A 21,947-nucleotide genomic window follows, 5' to 3' on the forward strand; every position below is an offset into this window, starting at 1 on the left:
ATCTAGTTTTTCAAGGTCCAGAGATGCTGCAGAACCCACTTGAGGTCACCAAGGGGGACATGGCAGAACTAGGACCCGGGGCTCTTGGCTCCCAGCCAGCCGTGGCTCTGCAAGATGACATGTGGGGAAAGAGCACTTATGGCCTTCTCCACCCGCGTGGTGGGGTCCCTTGACTTTCTGGACAGGGTTAGTGGCCTCAGAGCCCGGGCCTTGGGCCAGCCGTGCCTCCCTGACCTGGCCCTCATTACAAGGACCGGATTCCTGGCTCAAAGCCAAGTCCTGAGCCTGGGGCCTTGCTTAGTCACACCAACCCTTCCAGAAATCAGACTCCTGGCCACCAGCCCAGCAGAGGCAAGGGAGGGAAAGGTGTGAGACTTCACCGCCATTGTCGCCTCCCGCAGTGAGAGCTGCCCCACACGCCCACCACCACTTCCCCGTCACTTGGTTCCCCACCCCTCCGTCATGGTCCTGGCACCCAGCACCAGGCTGGCACTGAGTGGGGCGTCCACGTCCGAGGGTGTGGGAGCGCCTCGAGTCCTCCTTCTGCTCCTGGAACATTCGCAGCCTGTTCCCACCTCGTGCCTTTGTACCTGCTGTTTCTTCTGCTGAAGCAGATCTTTGCACGGCCACCTCCTTCTCTTCATTCACATTTCAGCTCAAATAAAATGTCGCTCTCTCAGCGAGGCTCCCCACCCTCACCCCCACACACTCTCTCTTCCATCCCTTTGTTTAACGATTTTTTTTGAGTGTCTCGTGATCTGAGATGATCCCGCCCACTGAGGTATTGACTTGCATGTCTCCCTGTGCCCAGCACACCCTGTTTGTCTTGCCCCAGTAAGTGCCCCAGAGTTGACTGTGACGCCATCAGAAGGAAGAAATGAAAGAAGGGGGACACCCCGTTACCTCCCATCAGGCCCGGGCCCCAGCCACCACTCATGTGGCTGCCAGCTCTCTGTCCCCGCCCTCCACTGGCTTGTCCCTCCCTGCCCCACACACCTTTCTGCACTTTAAGCTGGATGCTGATGGATGTCACCATCCTGCCGTCTACCCGAGCACTGCATTGGTAGTGCTGGCTCTCAATGAACTTGGCCTTGTGGATGGTGAAGCCGTGCCAGAGGGAGAAGGAGTAGTTGGTTTGGCGCAAGACAGGCCGGCCACGCAACCGCACCAGCGAGACACCCGCCTCCAGCGCCGGGTCGGTGAGCAGGCAGGGCAGCAGCGCATCCTGACCCTCCAACACTGTCACTTCCTGGGCCAGAACCTTCCAGGGCTGAACAGGGTCTGGGATAGAGGAGGATACGGGGTTACAACTGCCCTCGCTCCACCAGGCCAAGCAGTCCCTGGACTTGGGTGACAGGGAGGCTCAGAGATACTGATCATTTGCCTGAGGTTGCATAATACTAGGGAAGCTCAGCTGACACTTGGGGCTCTGGAGCCAGGTCCAGTCCAGCTACTTGATGCTGTGTGACTTGGGCAAATGACTCAACCTCTCTGAGCCTATGGGCATAATCATAAAACCTACCTCACAGGGTTATTGAAAAGACTACAGTAAATTAGAAGTACTGCCACAGGTCCTTTTTCATGGCAGGCACTCAGCAAATGTAGAGCTGGTTTATTATGATAGTATTAACAATGGCCCTGCTGGGCCAGGCCTTTGGGGAGTGGGCTCAGAGTCCTTACCTTTGACGTAGAGGTGGATGGCGGCACTGCCCCCCAGGGGGTCTCCAGGCTCAGTGCAGCGATAGGTCCCCGTGTTTTGGAAGGTGGCATTAGTCGTGGTCAGGATGCTGCTGGGGGCATCAGGGTCCAGAGTCCAGTGGGGGGAGATGGGGCCTTCCCATTCCACGCTGCCATTGCCCACACATCGCAGGGTCACCGTTGTGCCTGGCTCCACAACCAGCTCTCGGCCACTGGGCTCGATCACTGGAACCCCCTGTCCTGGTGATGGGGGGCAGCAGACAGAAGAGAGACCTGAGGCGACCCCCCCCGGCCATTCCCTGCCTCTGAGATGGCTGGTGCCCTGGCGGGGTGGTGCTGGTGCTGGGGTTCAGCAGTGACTTGCAGGATCACCCTGAACAAGTCTCTGCCCCTCTCTGGTCATTTGCTCAGCCCCACACACCCAAACCTGCTGGGGGATGGACGATGTCTCTGATGTCCAGCAGGCCCCTCCTCTGAGAAAGGGGGGCTGGCACCTTTCTCGGCCTCCCACTCAGCTGCTGTCCCACGGGGGCTCCCCAGCCTCCTGCCTCAGTCTCCCCAGCTGTGACTACATCAGTCTCCCTAGGAGGGGACTCCTTCAGCCCCAGGTCCCAAGTGGGCTACATCCCTGTCACTGAGCCCAGGGCCTGGCTCAGAGCAAGGGGCTCCAACAAGCAAAGGAAGAACAAAATGACTAGAATGGTCACAGCAAAGTCCTCCAACTCAATTCACAGGGGGAAGAAGGAGAGAGGTGTAGGAACCTAGCCCAGCAGAACTAGAAAGGCTCCGAGAGTCGTCTGTTGTGCCCACTCCCACCATTGCACGTCTGGTCTATAGCACGGTGGGGTGGTTCAGAGGCTATGTGCCTCAGTTTCCCCAATATGGGGACAATAATTGTACCCATTTATTGGGATGTCTAGAGATTTAAATGCATGGAAAGCCTTTACAACATCACCTGTCACTAGATAAATACTCAGTAAGGGTTAGCCATTATATTATTATCTAGTCTACCCCCAGCAGCCCACCCAGACACTCCAGCACTGCCGTGTTTTAAGGGGAGCCAATCTCTTTTAAGGAAAATTTTCCTGAAGGAGAAAAGAGAACTTGAAACCCGTATCGGGCCCTCCGGGAAGAAGGCCCGTTGCCTCTGCAGTGTCAGCATTTTTCCAGGGCCCAAAATAGGGCAAAGGGGGGAAGTGAGAGCTGATTCAACGCCTTGGGGGGCTGCCAGGTGCCCCCCGGCCTGCGCGGGAGGAAACACATTGCTGGCACCCGGCCTGGCCCCGGTTTCCGCTCAGCCTGCGGCCCTTCTCCAGGGATGCTCTCACTTCTGCTTCCTGGCCCTCCTGGCCACTGTCCCCTCTCCAGCAGAGAGACCCCCGGAGAGACAGTGCCACCTACTGGGCCACTGAAGGAACATGGACATTCCAACCCCAAGGGCACTGGGGGAGTTTGGGGCTTCTCCGTCGTCCTGCACAAAAGCTCTTTAAACGGGTATTTCCACCCCCCAACCCCCACAGAGACCCCAGAATTGGAAAGATCATCTCTGTCAAATGACTTCTGGAGGGTTTAATTTATGTTTTGATTCTGTACCCATCAGAGGTGTGCAGCCTGTCTGCCCGAGCTTCTGATTGGCACAAAGGACTGAGTGAACTGGCGAACAATGCCACAGCCAACACCTGGGGGTCGCAGCCCCCCTGCGCCCGTGACCACCGGGGAGAGGGCAAGCGTCGTTTCTGGCAGGCTGCCGGCAAACCCCACCCGAGCTGGTGCTGCCCTATTACAGCTGCGGCAACGCAGGGGCCAGGCTGGGGGTTACGGCAGGGAAGAGCTCTGACTGCAGGGTCACATCGACGTGGGTCTGAAACCTCGTTCTCCCTGACTCGCTGGGTAGGTTGCTTAACCTCCCTGACCCTCAGGCTACTCTTCCATCCCGTGGGAATAATCCAAGTCCCACCTCTGAGAAGTCTTGGGAGGGTTCAATGAGGGGATACACAGCCCCCGGCTCAGCCAGCTGCTCCTGCCCTGGGCTCCTGCTTCAACTGCTGCATTTCTAACCCCCCTTCTGGTGCTGGCACCCTGATATCCAAAGCTTCTGCTCTTTAAAGGTCACGGTCTGTGACTGTAACACCCGCGGCCTCGGATTCTGTGACGCCACCGTGTTCCGCTTCTGCGCCCGCTGGTCTCACAGGCGCCTGCTCCACCCCCACCCCCTGCCCCGTCCCTCCAGCGCCTGCCCTGGTCTCCTGGAAATGTGGTCAGAGAGAGGCGTCTGTCCTGTTCTGTCCTGTCCTCTTGTCCCGGGTATTCATGCAGGACATCCTCAACTTCCGCCCCCAACTTCCCCCTGCTGGCTTGGCTGGCGGGAAGGGAAAGCCTGCTCAGGCCGCATCCTCCCGGGAGGAGGCTGGGGCTTGGTGAGCGCTGACCAGGGCTCCCTTCTGCTCCTGCCCAGTCTTCACCCTCTCATCTCAGCTTCCCAATTCTCCCCCTGCCCCAAACCTGCCCACCCTGTCCCACTTCCCTAGCAGACCCCGCCATCACCAGCTCTGGGATGTGCCGCAACCTCCACTCCTCTCCCTCAACACACGCACCGCACAGCACCGCACCGCACACCAAGGCCTGGGACGCAGCCTGTCCTCAGCCCACGATCTGTCGCAGTGATGGGGAGAAGCGAGCCTCTCCTCTACTGTTGGGCTGAAAGCTTAGGTTTGCAGCCTGCTGTCCCCCATCTCTTCTTTCCCCTGGGGCTGGATGCTGGACACCACGGCCCCCCAACAATGCCCCACAGGAGGGTTCTGGGCATGAGGACAGGACAAGGCAGTGAAATAAAACCCATGGAACTTTCTGGGGTGAAGGCAATAGTCTCTATCTTAATTTGGATGGTGGGTACACAAGCATATACACTTGACAAACCTCATCAAATGTACACTTAGGAATCTACGCTTTCTACTGGAGGTAAATTACATCTCAATAAAAAAGAACAGACACTCAAGCCCAGTGGGATTGACTGGGCCAGAAAAAGACCTTTAGTGGGCCATTTCGTCATCAAGGACCAGACGTACCTATTACCCTTGGCCCTGCAGCCCCTAGAGCTAATGCTGCCTTCCCACCCCACCTCCAACACCATCGTCCCTCCAAATAAGCATGTGATAAGATATAACACATGTTTATTGGGCCAGCCATAGCTACAAGCCAAGCACCTAGCCCCTCGTCTCCAGTAGACATCCTCCTAGATGGAGATTCTGCATCACTGCTGCTGCCGGAGGGATGGAGTTAACGGTAAAATCTGCCACACAGCTCCCTGTCCTGAGGCCTGGCAGCCTGTATCTGAGAGGGCTCTGGCCCGGGAGACCCCTGCCATCCTCCCCCTAGGTCTGCCTCTAGCCCTATACTCTCTTCTCTGCCCGGGCTAGAGAAGCTAACCTCCCATCTCTTCTTCCTACCCCTACTCAAGACTCCCAAGGAAGCCCCACTGCCCGTTTTCCAAGGCCTTTCCAAGTCAGGCCCTTCCTACAATCAGCGAGCTACGGGCTGGCAGAGCTGGTACAGCCATCAGGGGCTCTCTAGGGCCTCCCTATTCAGTGTACATCTGGACCAGCAGCACTGGCATCTCCTAGGAGCTTGTTAGAAATGCAGAACCTCAGGTTGCACCTGAGACCCACTGAGTCAGAATCTGCATTGTAACAAGATCCCCATAATTTGCATGCACAGTAAAGTTTGAAAAGCATTGCTTTGGTCTAGTCCATCACCGCCCCCAACACCTGCCATTGAATAGATGTGGACACTGAAGCCCTGGGAGCATCAGGGACTTGTCCAGGACACACAGTGAGTCGACATCTGAGCTTGGACAGATCCGCAGCCCTGGCCGGGCTGCTTCCACCCCGCCCACACCCTCTTTTCCATTACCTCTCCAAAGCAGATACCTACAAACTTGCAGTCCAGGCTGGGGAAATGGAACCACAAAGTAGGGACACCAATGAGGGGCGGGGGTTCACAGAGTCCTTCCACAGGGGTCGTCTCTGTCACATCTCCCACCCCCCAACTCCCTGCCCGCCGAACCCCCAGTTCTGCTCTTACCATGCCAAGTTGTGGCCAGCAGCAGGACCAGAAGAGCCCCTGGACCCATGGCCTCAGTGGGGAGGCAGCAGCCTGATGCAGGGCTGGGGGTTGCTCAGGGCTCTGGGCTCCCAGCGGCCGGCTCTGCAGGGACCAGGACCGCTGGACACACGTTCCTCTCCACTGCACTGGCTGTTTGTCTTGTTTTCCTCTTCCTCCTCCTCCTTGGGCTGATCCCCTTCTTCCCCTTTTAGCTAGGCAAGGCAACCACAGAGTTTGGAAATCTTGGGTCTTTAGAAGAAAACAAAGCCATGACCCCCAGAGGGAGGGGTTGGAGTCTGGGGCAGGGCCAGCCTGAGCTGGGGAGCTGCCTAAGTTTGGGGGCCTTCTGCAGCCGCCTCCGAGGGGCCCTGGGAGAAGAGACAGGCCCAACATTGGGCAGTCAGTCACTCAGTAGCACAAATGGGGTCTCCAGAGCAGCCAGGTGGCTCTGGCTATGCTGAAAAGGGAGTCAGATTGGTCTGGGAGAGCCTGATAATAGCAACAAGAGCTTCTATTTACAGGATGCTCGCCAGCCAAGCCCTTTGCATTCACTATCTCCTTTGGTTCCCACAAAAATTTTGTGTGGTAGGTACTGTTATCATTCCCATTTCACAGATGGGAAAACTGAGGTTCAGAGAAATCACATTAAACTTGCCCACGGTTACACGGCCACCAAATGGTGGAGGTGGGATTTGGATCTGGGCAGGTTGGTTGTAGAACTGCCTTTTCGTGGATTAAGTAAGTGTGTTTATTTATTTACTTTTACAAAGAGTCTAATTGTGCTGCTGTATTTCTTAAGAAAAATAGCACTCCTCTGCCTCCTTTCCTGGAGGCAATTGCTTTTACCCTTTTTAGTTGATTCTCTTAGTATTTTCCTTCTTATTTCTATTAACATGATTGTAAAGTTACTTCTTGAAATTAAAAATTGATCCAAGAAAATAGTTATTCTTTCCATGTACTCAGGTAGATATAATATATACATTTGAGTGTTTGAACCTTTAGTATTCATGAATATCAACCAAAACTGACTCAAGAAGAAACAGAAAATCTGAATAGATCTATAACTAGCAAAGACATTGAGTCAGTAATTAAAAACCTCCTGACAAAGGACCAGATAGCTTCACTGGTGAGTTCTACTGAACATTTGAAGAAGAATTAACTCCAATCCTTCTCAAACTCATTCAAAAAACAGAAGATGGAGGAATACTTGTCAACTCATTCTGTGAGGCCAGCATTACCTTGATACCAATGCCAGACAAGAATATCACAAGGAAAGAAAACTACAGACCAGTATCCCTTATCATATACATCAAAAATCCTCAACAAAATACTAGCAAACCAAATCCAATAGCATGTTAAAATGATTATACACCATGACCAAGTGAGATTTATCCCAGAAATGCAAAGATGGTTCAACACATGAAAATCAATCTAATACACCACAATAATAGAACAACGAAAAAAATCCCACATGATCATCTCAATCGATGAAATTAATGTCAGTTTAAAGCCTTTGACAAAATCTAACACCCTTTCATGATAAAACACCCAATAGACTAGGAATAAAAGGGAACATTGTCAACACGGTTAAGGGCAGATATGAAAACACCACAGCTAACTCAATGGCAAAAGACTGAAAGTTTTCCACACTTGGATCAGGAACAAGACAAGGATATTTGCTCTCACCATTTCTATTCCACATTGTACTGGAGATTCTAGTCAGAGCAATCACAAAGAAAAATAAGTAAAAGTCATCTAAATTAAAAAGGAAGAAGTAAAACTATCTCTATTTATCATATGATCCTATATACAGAAAAATCCTAAAGAATCTATTTTAAAAAACCTATTGGAGCTAATAAATGAATTAAGCAAAGTTGCAGGATACAGGATCAACACACAAAACTCAACTTATTTCTATACACTAGCAGTGAACAATCCAAAAAGGAAATTTAAAAAACAACTTTATTTTCAATAGCATCAAAACAAACAAAATACTTGGCAATAAATTTAACCAAGGAGATGCAAGACGTATACACTGAAAACCACAACACACTGCTGAAAGAAATTAAGAAGACTAAATAAATGGAAAGACATCTTGTGTTCATGGATTGAAGGATTTAATATTGTAAAGATGGCAATACTCCCCAAAGTGATCTACAGATTCATGGCAGTCCCTATCAAATCCCAGTTGCCTTTTTCTGCAGAAATGGAAAAGCTGATTCTCAAATTCATATGGAATTTCAAGAGACCCCAGACAGCCAAATCAATTTTGAAAAATAACAAAGTTGGAGTCACATTTCCCAATTTCAAAACTTACTACAAATCTACAGAAGTCAAAACAGTGTGGTATTGGCATAAGGAGAGAGATATGGATCAACAGAATAAAATTGAGAGTTCAGAAATAAACCTTCACGTCTATGGTCAATTGATTTTCAACATGAGTGCCAAGACATTCAATAGGGAGAGAACAGTCTTTTCAACAAATGGTGTTAAAAGAATTGGATATCCACACCCAGAAGAATGAAGCTGGACCCTTATGTCACACCATATACAAAAATTAACTCAAAGGGGATCAAAGACCTGAATATAAAGACTAAAACTACAAAACTCTTTTTAAAAGAAAGCATAGGGATAAATATTCATGATCTGGACTTGGAAACAATTTCTTAGATATGTCACCAAAAGCACAAGCAACCAAAGAAAAAAATACATAAATTGGACTTCATCAAAATTAAATATTTTGGTGCATCTAAGGACAGTAACAAGGGAATAAAAGGCAACACACAGAATGGGAGAAAATATTTGCAAATCATATATATAAGGATTAGGTATCAAGAATATATTTATATAAAACTCCTATAATTCAACAACAAAAAGACAATGAATGACTCAATTTAAAAATGAGCAAAAAAGTTGAAGATATTTCTCCAAGGAAGATATACAAATGACCAACAAGTACATGAAAAGATGCTCAATATTGTTAGTCATTAGGGAAATGCAAATCGAAACCACAATGAGATACCACCTCACACCAACCAGGTTAGCCATAATAAAAAAATCAAAGTAACAGGTATTAATGAGGATGTGAAGAAATTGGAACGCTTGTACATTGCTGGTGAGAATGTAAAATGGTGCAGCTGCTGTAGTAATCAGTTTGATAGTTCCTCAAAAATTAAACACAGAATTACCATATGACCCAGTGATGCCACTCTTAGGTATATCCAAAAGAATTGAAAACAGAGACTCAAACAAATACTTGCATATGAATGTTCAATGTAGCACTATTTGCAATAACCAAAAGGTGGCAACAGTCGATGAACAGGTAGACAAAATGTGGTATATTCATTCAATGGAGTATTATTCAGCCATAAAAAGGAGTGAAGTATTGCTACATGTCACAATGTAGATGAACATTGAAAACATTACACTAAGTGGAAGAAGCCAGACACGAAATACATCTATTGTATGACTATATTTATATGAAACATCCAGAATAGGTTAATCCACAGAGGCAGAAAGCAGACTTGAGGTTGCCAGGGGCTGGGCGAGGGCGGAATGTGGAGCAACTGCTTAATGGGTACCATGTTTCCTTTTGGAGTGACGAAAATGTCTTGGAACTAGATAGCGGTGATGGTTGCACAACATTGTGAATGTACTAAACGTCACCAAATTGTACACTTTAAAATGGCTGATGTTTAAATTCATGTTATGTGAATTTTACCTCAATTGAAAAAACAGAGAAGAAGGGATACACTTTCTTAGAAAAACAAAAACTGAGAGAATTCATTGCTAGCAGACCAGCACCACACACACACACAAAACGTTAAGGGAAGCTCTTCAGGCAAGAAGAATATAAAGCCAGACAGATCTTGGACATATACACAAAATAAAGAGTGCTGGAAATGGCATGAATAAAGGTAAATATAAAAAATAGTTTTATCTTGAGCCAGCCCTGATGGCCTAGCGCTTATAGTTCAGCACACTCTGCTTTGGCAAAGGCCCAGTTCCCGTGTATGGAACCACATCACTCGTCTATCGGTAGCCACACTGTGGCAGAGGCTCAGATAGAGGAATACTGGCAACAGATGTTAGCTCGGGGAATCTTTCCCAGAAAAAAAAAAAAAAAAATGAAAGACTTAGTTTCTTGTTTAAAAAAAAAAAAAGTTTTATCTTACTTTTAATTGCTGGAAAAGATAATGCACTGTCTAAAGCAGACATTGGCAAACTTTTTCTGTTTACAGAGCCAGATAGTAAATATTTTAGGCTTTGTGGGTCATAAAGTCTATTTGGCAACTACTAAACTCTGCCACTGTAGAGTAAAAGCAGCCATAGAATATCCATAAACCATGGAGTGTAACTGTGTTCCAATAATACCTTATTTACAAAAACAGGTGGCAGGCTAGATTTGGCCCATGGACTATAGTTTTCCAACATCTGATTTAAAGCAAAATAGTAGCAACGTATTGTATGTTTATAGCATATGTAGAAGTAAAATGTATGAGGACAACACTACAAAAGATGAGAGGGAAGGATGAGCAGTATACTGCTGTAAGGTCCTTATACTATGTTCGATGCATCATAATATTATTTTAAGGTAGACTTTGATTAATTAAAGATATATATTGTAAAACCTAGGATAACAACTAAAAATTTTTTTAAAGGTATAAATTATAAGCCAATAGTGGAGATAAAATAGAGTCATAAAATGTACTCAATTAATCCAAAGGAAGACAGAACAAGAATAAAAAAGAAAGAAGACCAGATGGAACAAATAGAAAACATCTAACAAAATGATAGATTTTAATCCAATTGTATCAACTATTATCTTAAATGTAAGCAGTCTAAATACACCAATTAAAAGACAGAGATTGTCAGATTGGATAAAAAAGCAAAACACAACTATTTGCTTTACAAGAAGCCCACTTTAAATATAAAGACACAGATAGGATAAAAGTAAATGGATGGAAAGAGATATTCCATGTAGACAGTAATAAAAAACACTGCAGTGCCGTGTTAATATCCGACAAAGTCGATTTGAGAATAAGGAATATTTCTAGGGATAATGGAGGACATTACAGAATGACAAAGGAGTCAATTTTCCAAGATGACAAAATTCTAAATGTATACGCATCTTAGAACAGAGCTTCAAAATACGTGAAACAAAACTGATAGAACTGAGAGAAGAGATAGACAAATCTCTGGTAACACCTCTTTCTCAATAATAGGTAGTACAAGTAGAGGGAAAATTAACAAGGATGTAGAAGACCTGAACAAAACTGTAAATGAACGTGACCTAATGGATATTTATAGAATACTCCACTTAACAATATCAGAATACACATTTTTCTCAAGGACACTTGGAACATGCACCAAGATATACCAGATTGTGGGCCATAAAAAAAAAAACCCATAAAAATATAAATAACTAAATCATACAAAGTATTTCTTGTACTATAACAGAATTAAACTTGAAATCATTACCAGAAAGATACCTGGGAAATCTCAAATATTTGAAAATTAAACAATACACTTATAAACAACCTGTGAGGAAATCACGTGGAAAATTAGAAAATATTTTGAATTGAATGAAAAAATAATCCATGATCTGAGCATCTACCTTAAGAAACTAGAAAAAAGAAGAACAAATTAAACCCAAAGCAACTATAAGGAAGGAAATAAAGATAACAGTAGAAATCAATGAAATCCAGAACAAAAAGTTAGAGAAAAAGTAGTAAAACCAAAAGCTGTTTCATTGAAAAAAATCAACAAAATATCCAAGAAAGAAAAAACAAGAAAAACACAAATTACAAATATTGAGAATGAAAGAGGGGACATCACCACCAACCCTACAGACACTAAAAGGATAATAAAGGAATACTATGAACAACTTTAGTCCCATAACCTCAACAAGTTAGGTAAAATGGACAAATCCCTTGAAAGACACAAGAAGATTCTTCTAACATTTATTCTGACCTGCTGGTCCTAGAAGGAGGATGAGAAACACGTGGAGCAGAGCTGCACCGGCTAAGGTGCTCCTGCTAAGCCCAGCCTGGTGCGGAGTCCCCTGCTGCCCCGTAGACGTGTGAGCCCAACCAGATCAGCCACATAGGGTGTAGATGAGTGAGAAATAAACGTTCACTGTTGTATGCCACTGTGCTTTTGTGGAGTTTTATTTGTTTGCTTGCTATGCAACAAAAGCTAACTAATATAGTAAGCTGGTGGAAGTGCCAGGACTGGGGAGGGCTGGCTTTCGGCAGGCAGAGGTGGGGAAGAGAAACAAGGGCATCTGGAAAGAAACAAACAGCAAAGGCAATCAATAAGCCTGCTAGTCAGCCACCAGCAGTCACAGGACCCAGGCAGAGGGCAGATGTGCTGGGAATCCCTTCCCATCCCTGTTCTATAGTCCTGTTTGCTTTCTCCCTGCTTTTTTTCTTTTATACCAGTGCTCACTGTAAGATACTCATACATAAACAGAGATCTAGCCTCCCAAAATGGAAGCCCCTCCAAACCCTTCTCCTCCCAATCACAGCCCCTTTTCCTGCAACAACCACTGGTACCAGGTATGTATGTACACTTCCTGACATTTGCCTGTGCAGGTATGTGCTCATCCACGTATCCATCTATCCATCCATTCATCCATGCTTTATAGTTTAAAAAATAGTATCATATGCTCTTTATTGCACTGGGGCTTGGGTTTTATCACTTAACAACCCATCTTAGAAATCTTTGGTACATAAAGATCTACTTCATTTTTTGAATTCCTGCACGATGTTCATCATATGCATGTATCGTAATTTATTTCACCCGTCCTCCACTGAAGGGATGTGGCAGTTACTTCTGATTTTTCTCCATTGTGTACAAGGCTGCAGTGAACATGAGATAAGTCACTTACCCTCTCTGACCTTCTCTTTTCTTATCCCTACATGAATCTTTGTGTACGTGTGCTATCACCTGAGCAAGATCCATTCCTAGAAGAGGGCTTGCTGGGTTAAAGGGTGGGTACATTAAAATGCAGCGATATTGTTCAATTACCCCCCAAAAAAGACTGTTTGCATGCGCACTCCTGCCGACAGTGTACGGGAAACCCAGCTTCCCCATATTCTTGCTGATATTGGCTATTATCGAGCTTTAAAATTTTAGGCATTCTGATAGAGAAAAATACTATTTCATTGAGAATTTAATATGTATTTCTCAGATCAGTGGTGAAGTGTACAATTTTTTCACGTGTGTACAGTTATCGGTATTTCTTCTACAGTTGCCCTTTGTCCATTTTTCTATTTGTTTTTGTCTTTTATTGATTTGTTGGGACTATTTGCACCCTGTATTATGTCTATTAACCCTATTATCATATATGTTGAAAATATTTTCCACCAGTCTACCACTTGTCTTTTCACTTTTTTTTTTTTTGGTGTTTTTATTTATACAGATGTGTACTTTGTATATAGTCAAATCTGGCGTTCTTTTCGTTTCTGGCTTCTAGGTTTCATGTCTTGCCTAGGAAGGATGAGCCATTTACTGTTTACAAGGCACTTTCATTTCCATTTTCTCATACAGGCCTGGGCCACAGGGACTCAGTGAGGTACATATTATCTTCACTGTTGAAATAAGAAAAGGGAAGTTCAGAGAGGGTAAGCCACTTATCTCAGGTCACACAGCTACTTTGGGGAGGACTCAGAGCCACAACTGGGATTCTCAGGGTCTCAGGCCCAGGTCACCACTCCCTGCTACCTGGGTCACAGGCTGATATCATTCCCCACGCCTCCACAGCGTTCCTGGCAGGTCACCTGGGTGCCTCCTGTTCTTGGAAAACTGTAGCCTGTGCTTCCCTACCAAGGGACAGATCTGTCTCCCTGGGGCACCCGCCTGTCACTCCTGGTGCTGTATTCTGAACCCCCAGGCAACTTTGTGCCCTGTCGCCCGACAGGCATCCAGCTATGTGGAGGCAGCCCTGAGCTCCCCAGAGGCACCCTTCTCCAGGTTGAGCACTCCGGTCCCTTTGTGGTCCTCCTGGGACATGGTCGTCATCCTCACCCTCATCAGATCTTCAACAATATGCAGGGTCATCAATGTGACACTAACTTTTTCAAGTCCAACGTATTTGGAGGAAGCCCCTTCATGTGGGGACAAGGGCACAATCCGACGCCATGAGGGAACAGAGGCTGAGGAGACTGTGAGGGCTTCTGGAGCAGTAGCTTTAGAGCTGGGCCTTGGAGGAGTCCTCCAGGCAGAAAGGAACCCCAGGAGAGGGACCAGTGTGGGGGCAGAAAGGGCGAAAACCTAGGGCCCCTGCAGCCAGCCGGAAGAATGGGGTGGAGGCGGAAGCAGGAAGGGGTGAGGTCCAAATGCAAAGGGACTCCGACCACCGGCCTGGAGCTCAGACTATTCTGTAGGCCAAGGGCTCTTAATGGGAGCCTCTGAAGGGGGTACCTTCAAGTACAGTCCCAGGGCCCCAGCCTCAGAATCACAGCAGTATCTGCAAAATGTAGATGCCAGGGCAATCCCAGGCCTGCTGAATCAGGGCTGGGAGGTGGGAATCTGCACAGGAAACAGGCTCTCTAGGGGGTTCTGGTGCTTACTCTCTGGGGGAACACCCACGGATGGCCTCGAGGAAACCAGAGGACCCCAACATGTAGGTAAAGTTTGCCTCTGGTCTCGGGTAGGGTGCCCAGCTCTCATGCAGTTCTCACCAAGTCCGTGGCCCTGCCTGGCAGGGACTCCTTCCTCTCCAGTGGAGGAAGTTGAGGTGGAGATGGGATGTGGCTGGTAAGGGGGTTGGAGGGGTGTCCTAGGCTGCCTCGGCAGAACCCGTCTCCGTCCCTGAGATCAGAGGCAGCTGCTCACCCTCTTATTTCTGTCCCCTCAGCTAACTCCTGTGGCTCCTCAGACTCCCACCTCCAGGAGGCCTTGCTGTCCCTGCCAGTCAGGCAGGCATCCTTCCTATGCATCCCAGGCCTCCTGGGCTCACCCTCATCCCAGTACTTTCGTCACTCAGGAGGCCTCAAAGCTTTATCAGGTGCTCCCTATGTGTCAGGCAGTGTGCCAAGCACTCTTGGGAGTTTTCTCACTGAATCCTTAACCCTAGAGGTAAGTGTGCTTGTTACCCCAAAGCTCAGAGAAGTTAAGTCACTTTCCCAAGATTGCACAGCTGGCGAGGGTATTTCTGCCTCCTTCCTGAGCCTGTGGAATACATGACCTTTCTGATCCACTGACTTTACATGTTTGAAGAATGGATGAGTCAAAGAATGAATGCTGTGTCCCCAAGCTCTGCAAGTGGGAAAGTATCTGCCCTCCTGGGAACATGGCATTTGAAGGCCTAACATTCTCTGAGTGTTGTTTATGGGCTAGGCTCCGTGCCAGGCTCTTTGCATATATATCTCATTTAACCCTCTCAACCATGAGGCTGGTTCTGTTCATCATCCCCATTTTGCAGATGAGGAAATGAGGGCTCAGAGAGCTCAGGTCACTTGCCCAAGTTCCCAGAGCCAGCAGACAGCAGAGCTGGGATTGGAACCAGGCAGCTTGGCTGCAGAGCCTGTGCCAATGACCACCTCGCTGCACAGGGTGATCCTGGGTCTTCTGCAGTGACCATGCTGACCACCAGTGGACATGGGGTGAAGTGTCCTGGGGCTCAGTGGGGTGACCCCCAGCTGAGGAAGCTGCAGTGATGCTACTGGGAGGGTGACAAGCAGAGATCCCAGATTGACATCACTCCTTCCTGTGGCAGAGGAACTTGGAGAAGGGTTTGCATGTCAGCCCAAGGATTAGGAAATCCTGAAGCAACTGTGTGGGCCATGTCACACTTCTGTACATGCTCAGGACCTGATCCTCGTCTCCCTGCCTGGCTCCTAGCACCTCCAGACCCCATGGCAGGGACAGCTTAGCTCCCACCCTCCGGACCACTCAACCCCAGCCCCAGCCCATGCCTTGGGATCCAGGGGGTTTCTGCACCAGGGAGTGGAGGGGCCCATGCCAGGAGCCAGGGACCCAGCATCAGGACTGTTGGCTGCTGGTCCTTCTTCAACCCCAGGCCAGAGAGGTTCGACCACACCTACCTCTAGGGTGAAGATTCAGTGAGTTCTAGTATCTGGTTTAAGCTACTCTGGGGTGTTTGTTCCCATCTACTGTTACAGCCCAATAGTGCAGGTCCAGTCCGCACGCTCGCAGGGCTTGTAGGAGCCTTTGCCGTCTGTGCGCTGCTGGTCTCTGCTCCTCCTCTCCCCACCCCTCCCTGCTGTACCAAATGCTGTGCTTTCAGCTCCTGAACTCACCACGCTCTTTCTTACTGTTCGACGTGCTCCTGCCTCTGTCTGGACCGTGCTCGCCGCTCCTCTCTTTACCTGTCTTATCCTCTCTCTGACCCCGAGTTCACAGCACTTCTCGTTGTCGGCACAAGCGCCATCACGAGGGGGTTTATTGACGTAACGTTGTCCTGACCCCCTCCACCCCCAACACGAGCTCCCTGGCAGGGCCTGCATCTCTCTTGGTCTTCTTCACCCCCTGCACCGGCCCATGCCTGGCACACGGTGGGAGCTCAGTCTGTACGGGGTGTGTGAATAAATGAGTAAACGGATGGACAAATGCAGAGAGACTAGGAGTTCTCCACTGTCCGACACCACTTCATTGGGCAAATGCTTCATGTGTGAGGCCCAGGAAGAAGGCTCAGGGCTCTTCCCTGCCTGCAGGGCCCTCACTGCCTGGTGGCAGGTAAGACAAACACCTAAGTGGTGGTGCTATAATGCAGGTGATAATACTGACGTTGATTTATCATCCAAATGGGGACCTTTGAGACCAAAAGCGTTGCTATTAATAATTGCACTAACTCAGGGGCATAGAGAGGGATCCTTCTGAGTCACCCTGTCCATTGGGCACTTTCTTTGTGCAAGTCTCTGGACTAAACTCTGTATTGATCATCTCATTTGGCCCTCACAACCCGCCCTAGGGGATAGCTGCAATTATTCCATGTTACAGGTGAGGAAAGACAGGCTCAGAGATAGTACGCGACCTGCCCGGGGTCACATAGCTGATAAGACAGAGCTGTACTTGAACCCAGGAACTCAGCCCCAGTGCCCATGTGTTTAACCATCTGCCCTCAGCAATGGCTGGGGCTCTCAGAAAGGTCAAGGGAAGAGGGGAACTACTGAGGCTTTGGAGCCAGACAGACCAGGAATCACATTCCCCACTCCTAGCTGTGTGACCACAGCCAGGAGCCTGGCCTCTCTAGGCCTCAGTTGCTTCATCTGTAAAATGGGGGGGGGGGGGTTATTGACTCAGATCCAGTGAGACAATAATGCAGGCGAAGTGCACGCAACAAATATTGGTTGAGCGTTTACTCTGTGCTTGGCCCTAGGGACACATTGGTGAGCGTGGCAGGCACAGTCCCTCTCCTCTGGTGGCAGAGCCGGGAGAAGAACCAGGGTATCCTGGGAACACTGAAAACGAGAGTCAAGGAAGAGTCTGCCTAAGCTGAGAGGGAGTTGGCGGGAGGTGCGGGGAGGAGTAGGGAATATTCCAGGAAGGAGAGACAGCACGGTAAAGGCCTGGAGGTGAGAGAGTACATAGGACACCTGGAGACTGAGGGTATGGAACAAACATGAAGCCCATCAGAGGCACAAACAAAGGACTGGGAAGAGAGATCACTTCCAGCTGAGTGATCAGGAAGGCTTCTTGGAGGAGGTGGCTTTGTGCTGGGCTAGAAGTTAGCACCAGACTTTTCCCTTCAGCCATAGAGGGCTGGGCGTTCTAGGCGGTGAGGACAGCACCAACAAAAGGACAGAGGCTGGGCTTCTGCACAGCAAAAGAAACAGTCAACATGGGGCTGGCCCGGTGGCAAGCGGTTAAGTGCACGTACTCCGCTGCAGCGGCCCAGAGTTCTCAGGTTTGGATCCCAGGTGAGCGACGCATGGCTTGTCAACCCATGCTGTGGCGGTCTCCCATATAAAGTAGAGGAAGATGGCCACAGAGCTTAGCTAAGGGCCAATCTTCCTCAGCAAAAAGAGGAGGATCAGCATCGGATGTTAGCTCAGGGCTGGTCTCTCTCACAAAAAAAAAAAAAAAGGAACAGTCAACAAAATGAAAAGGCAACCTACAGAATGGGAGAAAATATTTGCAAATCTTATACCTGCTAAGGGGTTAACATCCAAAATATATAAGGAACTCATACAACTCAATAGCAAAAAACCAAACAATTCAATTAAAAAATGGGCAGAGGAAATGAATAGATATTTTTCCAAAGAAGATGTACAAACGGCCAACAGCTACATAAAAGGTGCTCAACATCACTAATCATCAGGGAAAATGCAAATCAAAACCACAATGAGATACCACCTCACACCTGTTAGAATGGTCATCATCAAAAAGACCAGACAATACAAGTATTGGCAAGGATGTGGAGAAAAGGGAATCCTTGTGCTCTGTTGGAAGGTCAGAAAGTTTGTGGCCCACACAGGAGTAGACAGGCCTTGAGGGGCGGATGTGGGAGAGGCAGAAGAAGAGGTTGGAACCAGCTCCAGGCCTTGAAGACCACACTAGAATGTCTGGACTTCGTTGGGCCATGGAGAGCCATTGAAGGTGTTTGAGTGAAGGAGAGTCAAGATCACGGTATGCTTCAGGAAAATCAATAATGAAGAAGAGAAACTTTCAGGGGTGGAAGTTTCCATCTTGCTCCTTCAGAAGGGGAACGAGCACCCTGAGAATTCTGTGATTTTCCAGAAGCTTTGTTACTTCCTTGTGTTTGTGACTTTTCTAGTTCCTCGCAGTGATTACCCATGAAACCCCAAACCAGAAAGAGACCGTGGAACTGCCCCAAGCCTGTTAGGACAAGAGGAGCCCTAAGGGGGACGTATGAAGCCATTGGAGAGGACAGGCATGCGTGCCCAGTGGGGCCTGGAGAGCAGGGCAGGGGGCTAAGCCAGTGGGAGGGGGGTCACAGGGAGACAGTGTGGCTTCTGTGGTGTCCCCGAGTCCCTGCTGGATCCTGAGGAGAGCCAACCCCCTGCCCCAGGCAGGGGTCCCCTCATCAGGCCACTGCGGCAGGCATGGCAGATTTTATTCTGAGCTGTGAGAATCAGTCACAGCCCAGAGAAGCCCCAGGACCCCAGTCTAAGGAGCAGCCCACCCAGGGAATTCCAGGAGCCACACTCTGAGTGGGAAGCCAGCACCCTGACCCCAGGGCCCAGCCTGCTGCCTGCTCTGAGTCCACGAACAGGACTTAAGAGACTCCCTTGGGAAGGCGGTAGCGAGGACACCAGACTGGAAGGCGAGAGCCCCGCTGTGTGCAACCTTGGGCCAGCACTTAACACACTGAGCCTCAGCTTCTCTGTCTGGAGCCAGCCCCTTGGCTTGCCTCGGAGGTTTGTTGTGAGCATCAAATGAGACCCCCGGCAGGAACATGCTCTCTACACGGTGAGGGCCCAGAGCAGAGCCAGGGTAGTGAGGGGGTGCCAGGTTTCCCCACAGGTGCGGTGCCCTCTGGATGTGGGGCTGGGAGCCAGCCTGCAGGAGTGCTGAATGGCATCACAGGAAAGCTCCTGCTTGGCAAGTCTTCTAGGCCCTTCTGGTTACTCCAGGAGAAAGTCTCAGCTTGGTTTGCTCTGCCTTTTACCCTTTCTACCACTTGTTTGTGGTGTGTTTCAACAAACAGAAGAGGCTCCAGACTTCTTCCAGGAGGCCAGGGCACCTGGCTAGAATTAAATAATGTTGTTTCCGTGTTTGATTTTCTTAGCCTCTCAGAAGCTCTATAATTTTGTACATTTTAAAGGATACTTTTAGACTCAGTAACATTGTAAATGTTTATTCTCTTTACTCAGCAACTCTGTGTCTAGGAACTTATTCTGTGGAAACAAATACTTACGAAAATGTGCAAATATGAATATACTTTACAAACAATGGTCATTCCAGCATGATTTAGAACTCTGAAACACTGATGTCCGTCAGTAGGGGATGGGTTAAATAATTTATGACACAAGCATGTTTTTAAATTATGTGCAACTCTCAAAAAGAATGAATTGATATCTGTATGCACCACGGACCTGTGAGTGTGTCCATGATGCATTGTTAAGGAAAAACAAAAAGTTGCAAAATGGTAGTGGTAGTTTTATTTAAAATTATAATTATATATTTATGTAGATAGGTGCAGAGACAAAATACAAATATTAGTACAGCTGTAAGGGAAAAAAAGTTATATTCTAGAAGAATATAACTAAAGTATTAACAGTGAGAGTCGGAATTTCCATAAGATAAATTCCTGCACACAAAGTTGCTGAATAGACAAGATAAGAATTTAAAATGTTACTAGAATCTAGAATACAAAACACACAAAGAGAAAATTTTCTCTTCCTATATTATACATATTTGGTAATGGATTTTTTTAAATACAGGCATATGTTACATAAATACTTTTATAAAAGTAATTTGTAATTATTATGAAGCTGAACAATTAACTAAAATAAAAGAAGCCTTTAGAGACATTGCCCTAAATCAAAGAAGGGGCACCATGTCAGCTGAAGGTTAGGGCCCAGGAGCAATAGCTCCTTCCAGTCTTGCTCTCTTTTTCCCGGAACAAGGACCTTAGCTGTGAATAGGGTGGCGGAAGAATTGTGTAGTCCAAGTGGCTCATCCGTCTGGGAGGAAAATTCCAGCTCACCTGTTCCCCTGGGCCCGCCTGAGTGGCAAGTTTGGGAGGCAGGAGCCAGCAGAGGCTGACCTATGGTTCTCCCCTCCCCACCTCCGCACCCCCTCTGCACAGGGGCATGTGAGGTCCAAGCCCTCCACCAAACTCTTTGTTATTATTTTTATCTAGCCCTTCTCCTCTCACTCAGCACTTTCCTGTACTTCCTGTTGGCAATGCACAGCACCAGAGAATTCTGGAGTCAGGAGACAGGGGTTGGCACCCAGGCTTCCTCACTCCCGGGCTCTGCAACCCCGGCTGAGTGCTCTACCTCCAAGCGCCGGCTTGGGAGCCAGGCCCAGGCTCCTATCCTATTCCTTCTGTACTGACCAGATGACCTTGAAACCTCCCTGAACTGGTTTCACTTTTGTAATCTGGGGACAGCAGTAGTGCCTGGTTCATAGGATTGACATGAGGGTAAAACGAGACAATGTGTGTAAAGCAATAGCACAGCCCTGGCACGTAGTCACTGTTCAATAAGTGGTCAGCAGCATTTACCATCCTTTTTCTCTTTGTGGCATCATTAGCTCCATTTACACCTAGGGAAACTGCAGCCTGATGTGGTATAATCCACCCTGTTCCTGTAAGGGGCAGGCCTGGGAAGGAGTGAGCCCAGATGCGGGCTTTTCCCATGAGCAAGGATAATCCCTGTCTGGAATGTGGGTTGTTTATTCTCTTCACAAGGCAGATCTGGGTATTGGCTTACTTATCTTCTACCATAGCCAGGAGAGAAGGGGTCATGGGCTCTGGTGTTCTCTGAAGCCAGGACCCCCGGGAGGGTGGGCTTTGTGTGGCCAGGCCCTGCAGCGGGTGGAGTTTCCCCTGGTGTGGCTCAGCTGCCCCTGAGTTGGCGGCTGGCCTGTGAGTCAGAGCTGCCCCACGTCTCCATTCCTCTCCCTGCTGGCAGCCGCAGCCCCAGACTCCTGGAATTGGTCCAGGGTGGCCTGTGGCTCCAAAACAAGGTGCCCATCTCCCAGAAGCAAACTGAGATGCCACTTCCCCAGATCAGAGAGAGCAAGGGATGGCCAAGGTCACATGGTGAAGTAAGATAGATCTCAGGCTGAAACCCGCTTCCACCTCAGGTGACCCTCCTACAGGGCCCAGGTGGAGGAGCCAGGAAGCCCCAGCCTGGGTCCAGGACCCTTGCACTTGGCCCCTTGCCCCTGGCAGCTCTACTGCCCCTGGCCCCATGCCGCTGCCAGGGTCTCCCTGGGCTGGGCAGTGGAGCCTATGGCTAGGAATGAGCTGGCCAGCAGGCACCAGCATGCCCAGATCATGCCAGCGCCACACCACAGAGCTGCTGTAGCTGTGAGGGGCCTGGGGCCTGCTGGGTCTGCACTCCTCTGCCCAGCCTGGCTAGATTCTGCCCTCAGAGCCACAGCCAGGCCCCCACTGCCTCCCCTGGCCTTGCCCTGGCCGCACACCGCCCCCACCTTCCTCCGCTCCTCTTTCTCCGCCTCTTCACTTCTTCCTGCTCTCTGGC

General features: G+C 48.6%; 1 protein-coding gene across 1 annotated transcript in view; it reads right to left on the minus strand.

Annotated features, from left to right (window-relative positions):
* The window catches only part of CSF1R (colony stimulating factor 1 receptor), a 30,267-nt gene extending 24,280 nt beyond the window's left edge, over positions 1-5,987 (minus strand). Inside the window, exons 1-3 of the mRNA XM_058543944.1 lie at positions 5,779-5,987; positions 1,681-1,938; positions 997-1,281 (exon numbers count right to left, since the gene is read on the minus strand). Coding sequence (XP_058399927.1) covers positions 997-1,281; positions 1,681-1,938; positions 5,779-5,827 — 592 coding nt within the window. The 5' untranslated portion in view covers positions 5,828-5,987. The remainder of the gene's footprint in view (positions 1-996; positions 1,282-1,680; positions 1,939-5,778) is intronic.
* Between the last annotated feature and the right edge of the window lie 15,960 nt (positions 5,988-21,947).

This window comes from Diceros bicornis, chromosome 1 (genome assembly GCF_020826845.1).
Source record: "Diceros bicornis minor isolate mBicDic1 chromosome 1, mDicBic1.mat.cur, whole genome shotgun sequence".
Lineage (NCBI taxonomy): Eukaryota > Metazoa > Chordata > Mammalia > Perissodactyla > Rhinocerotidae > Diceros > Diceros bicornis.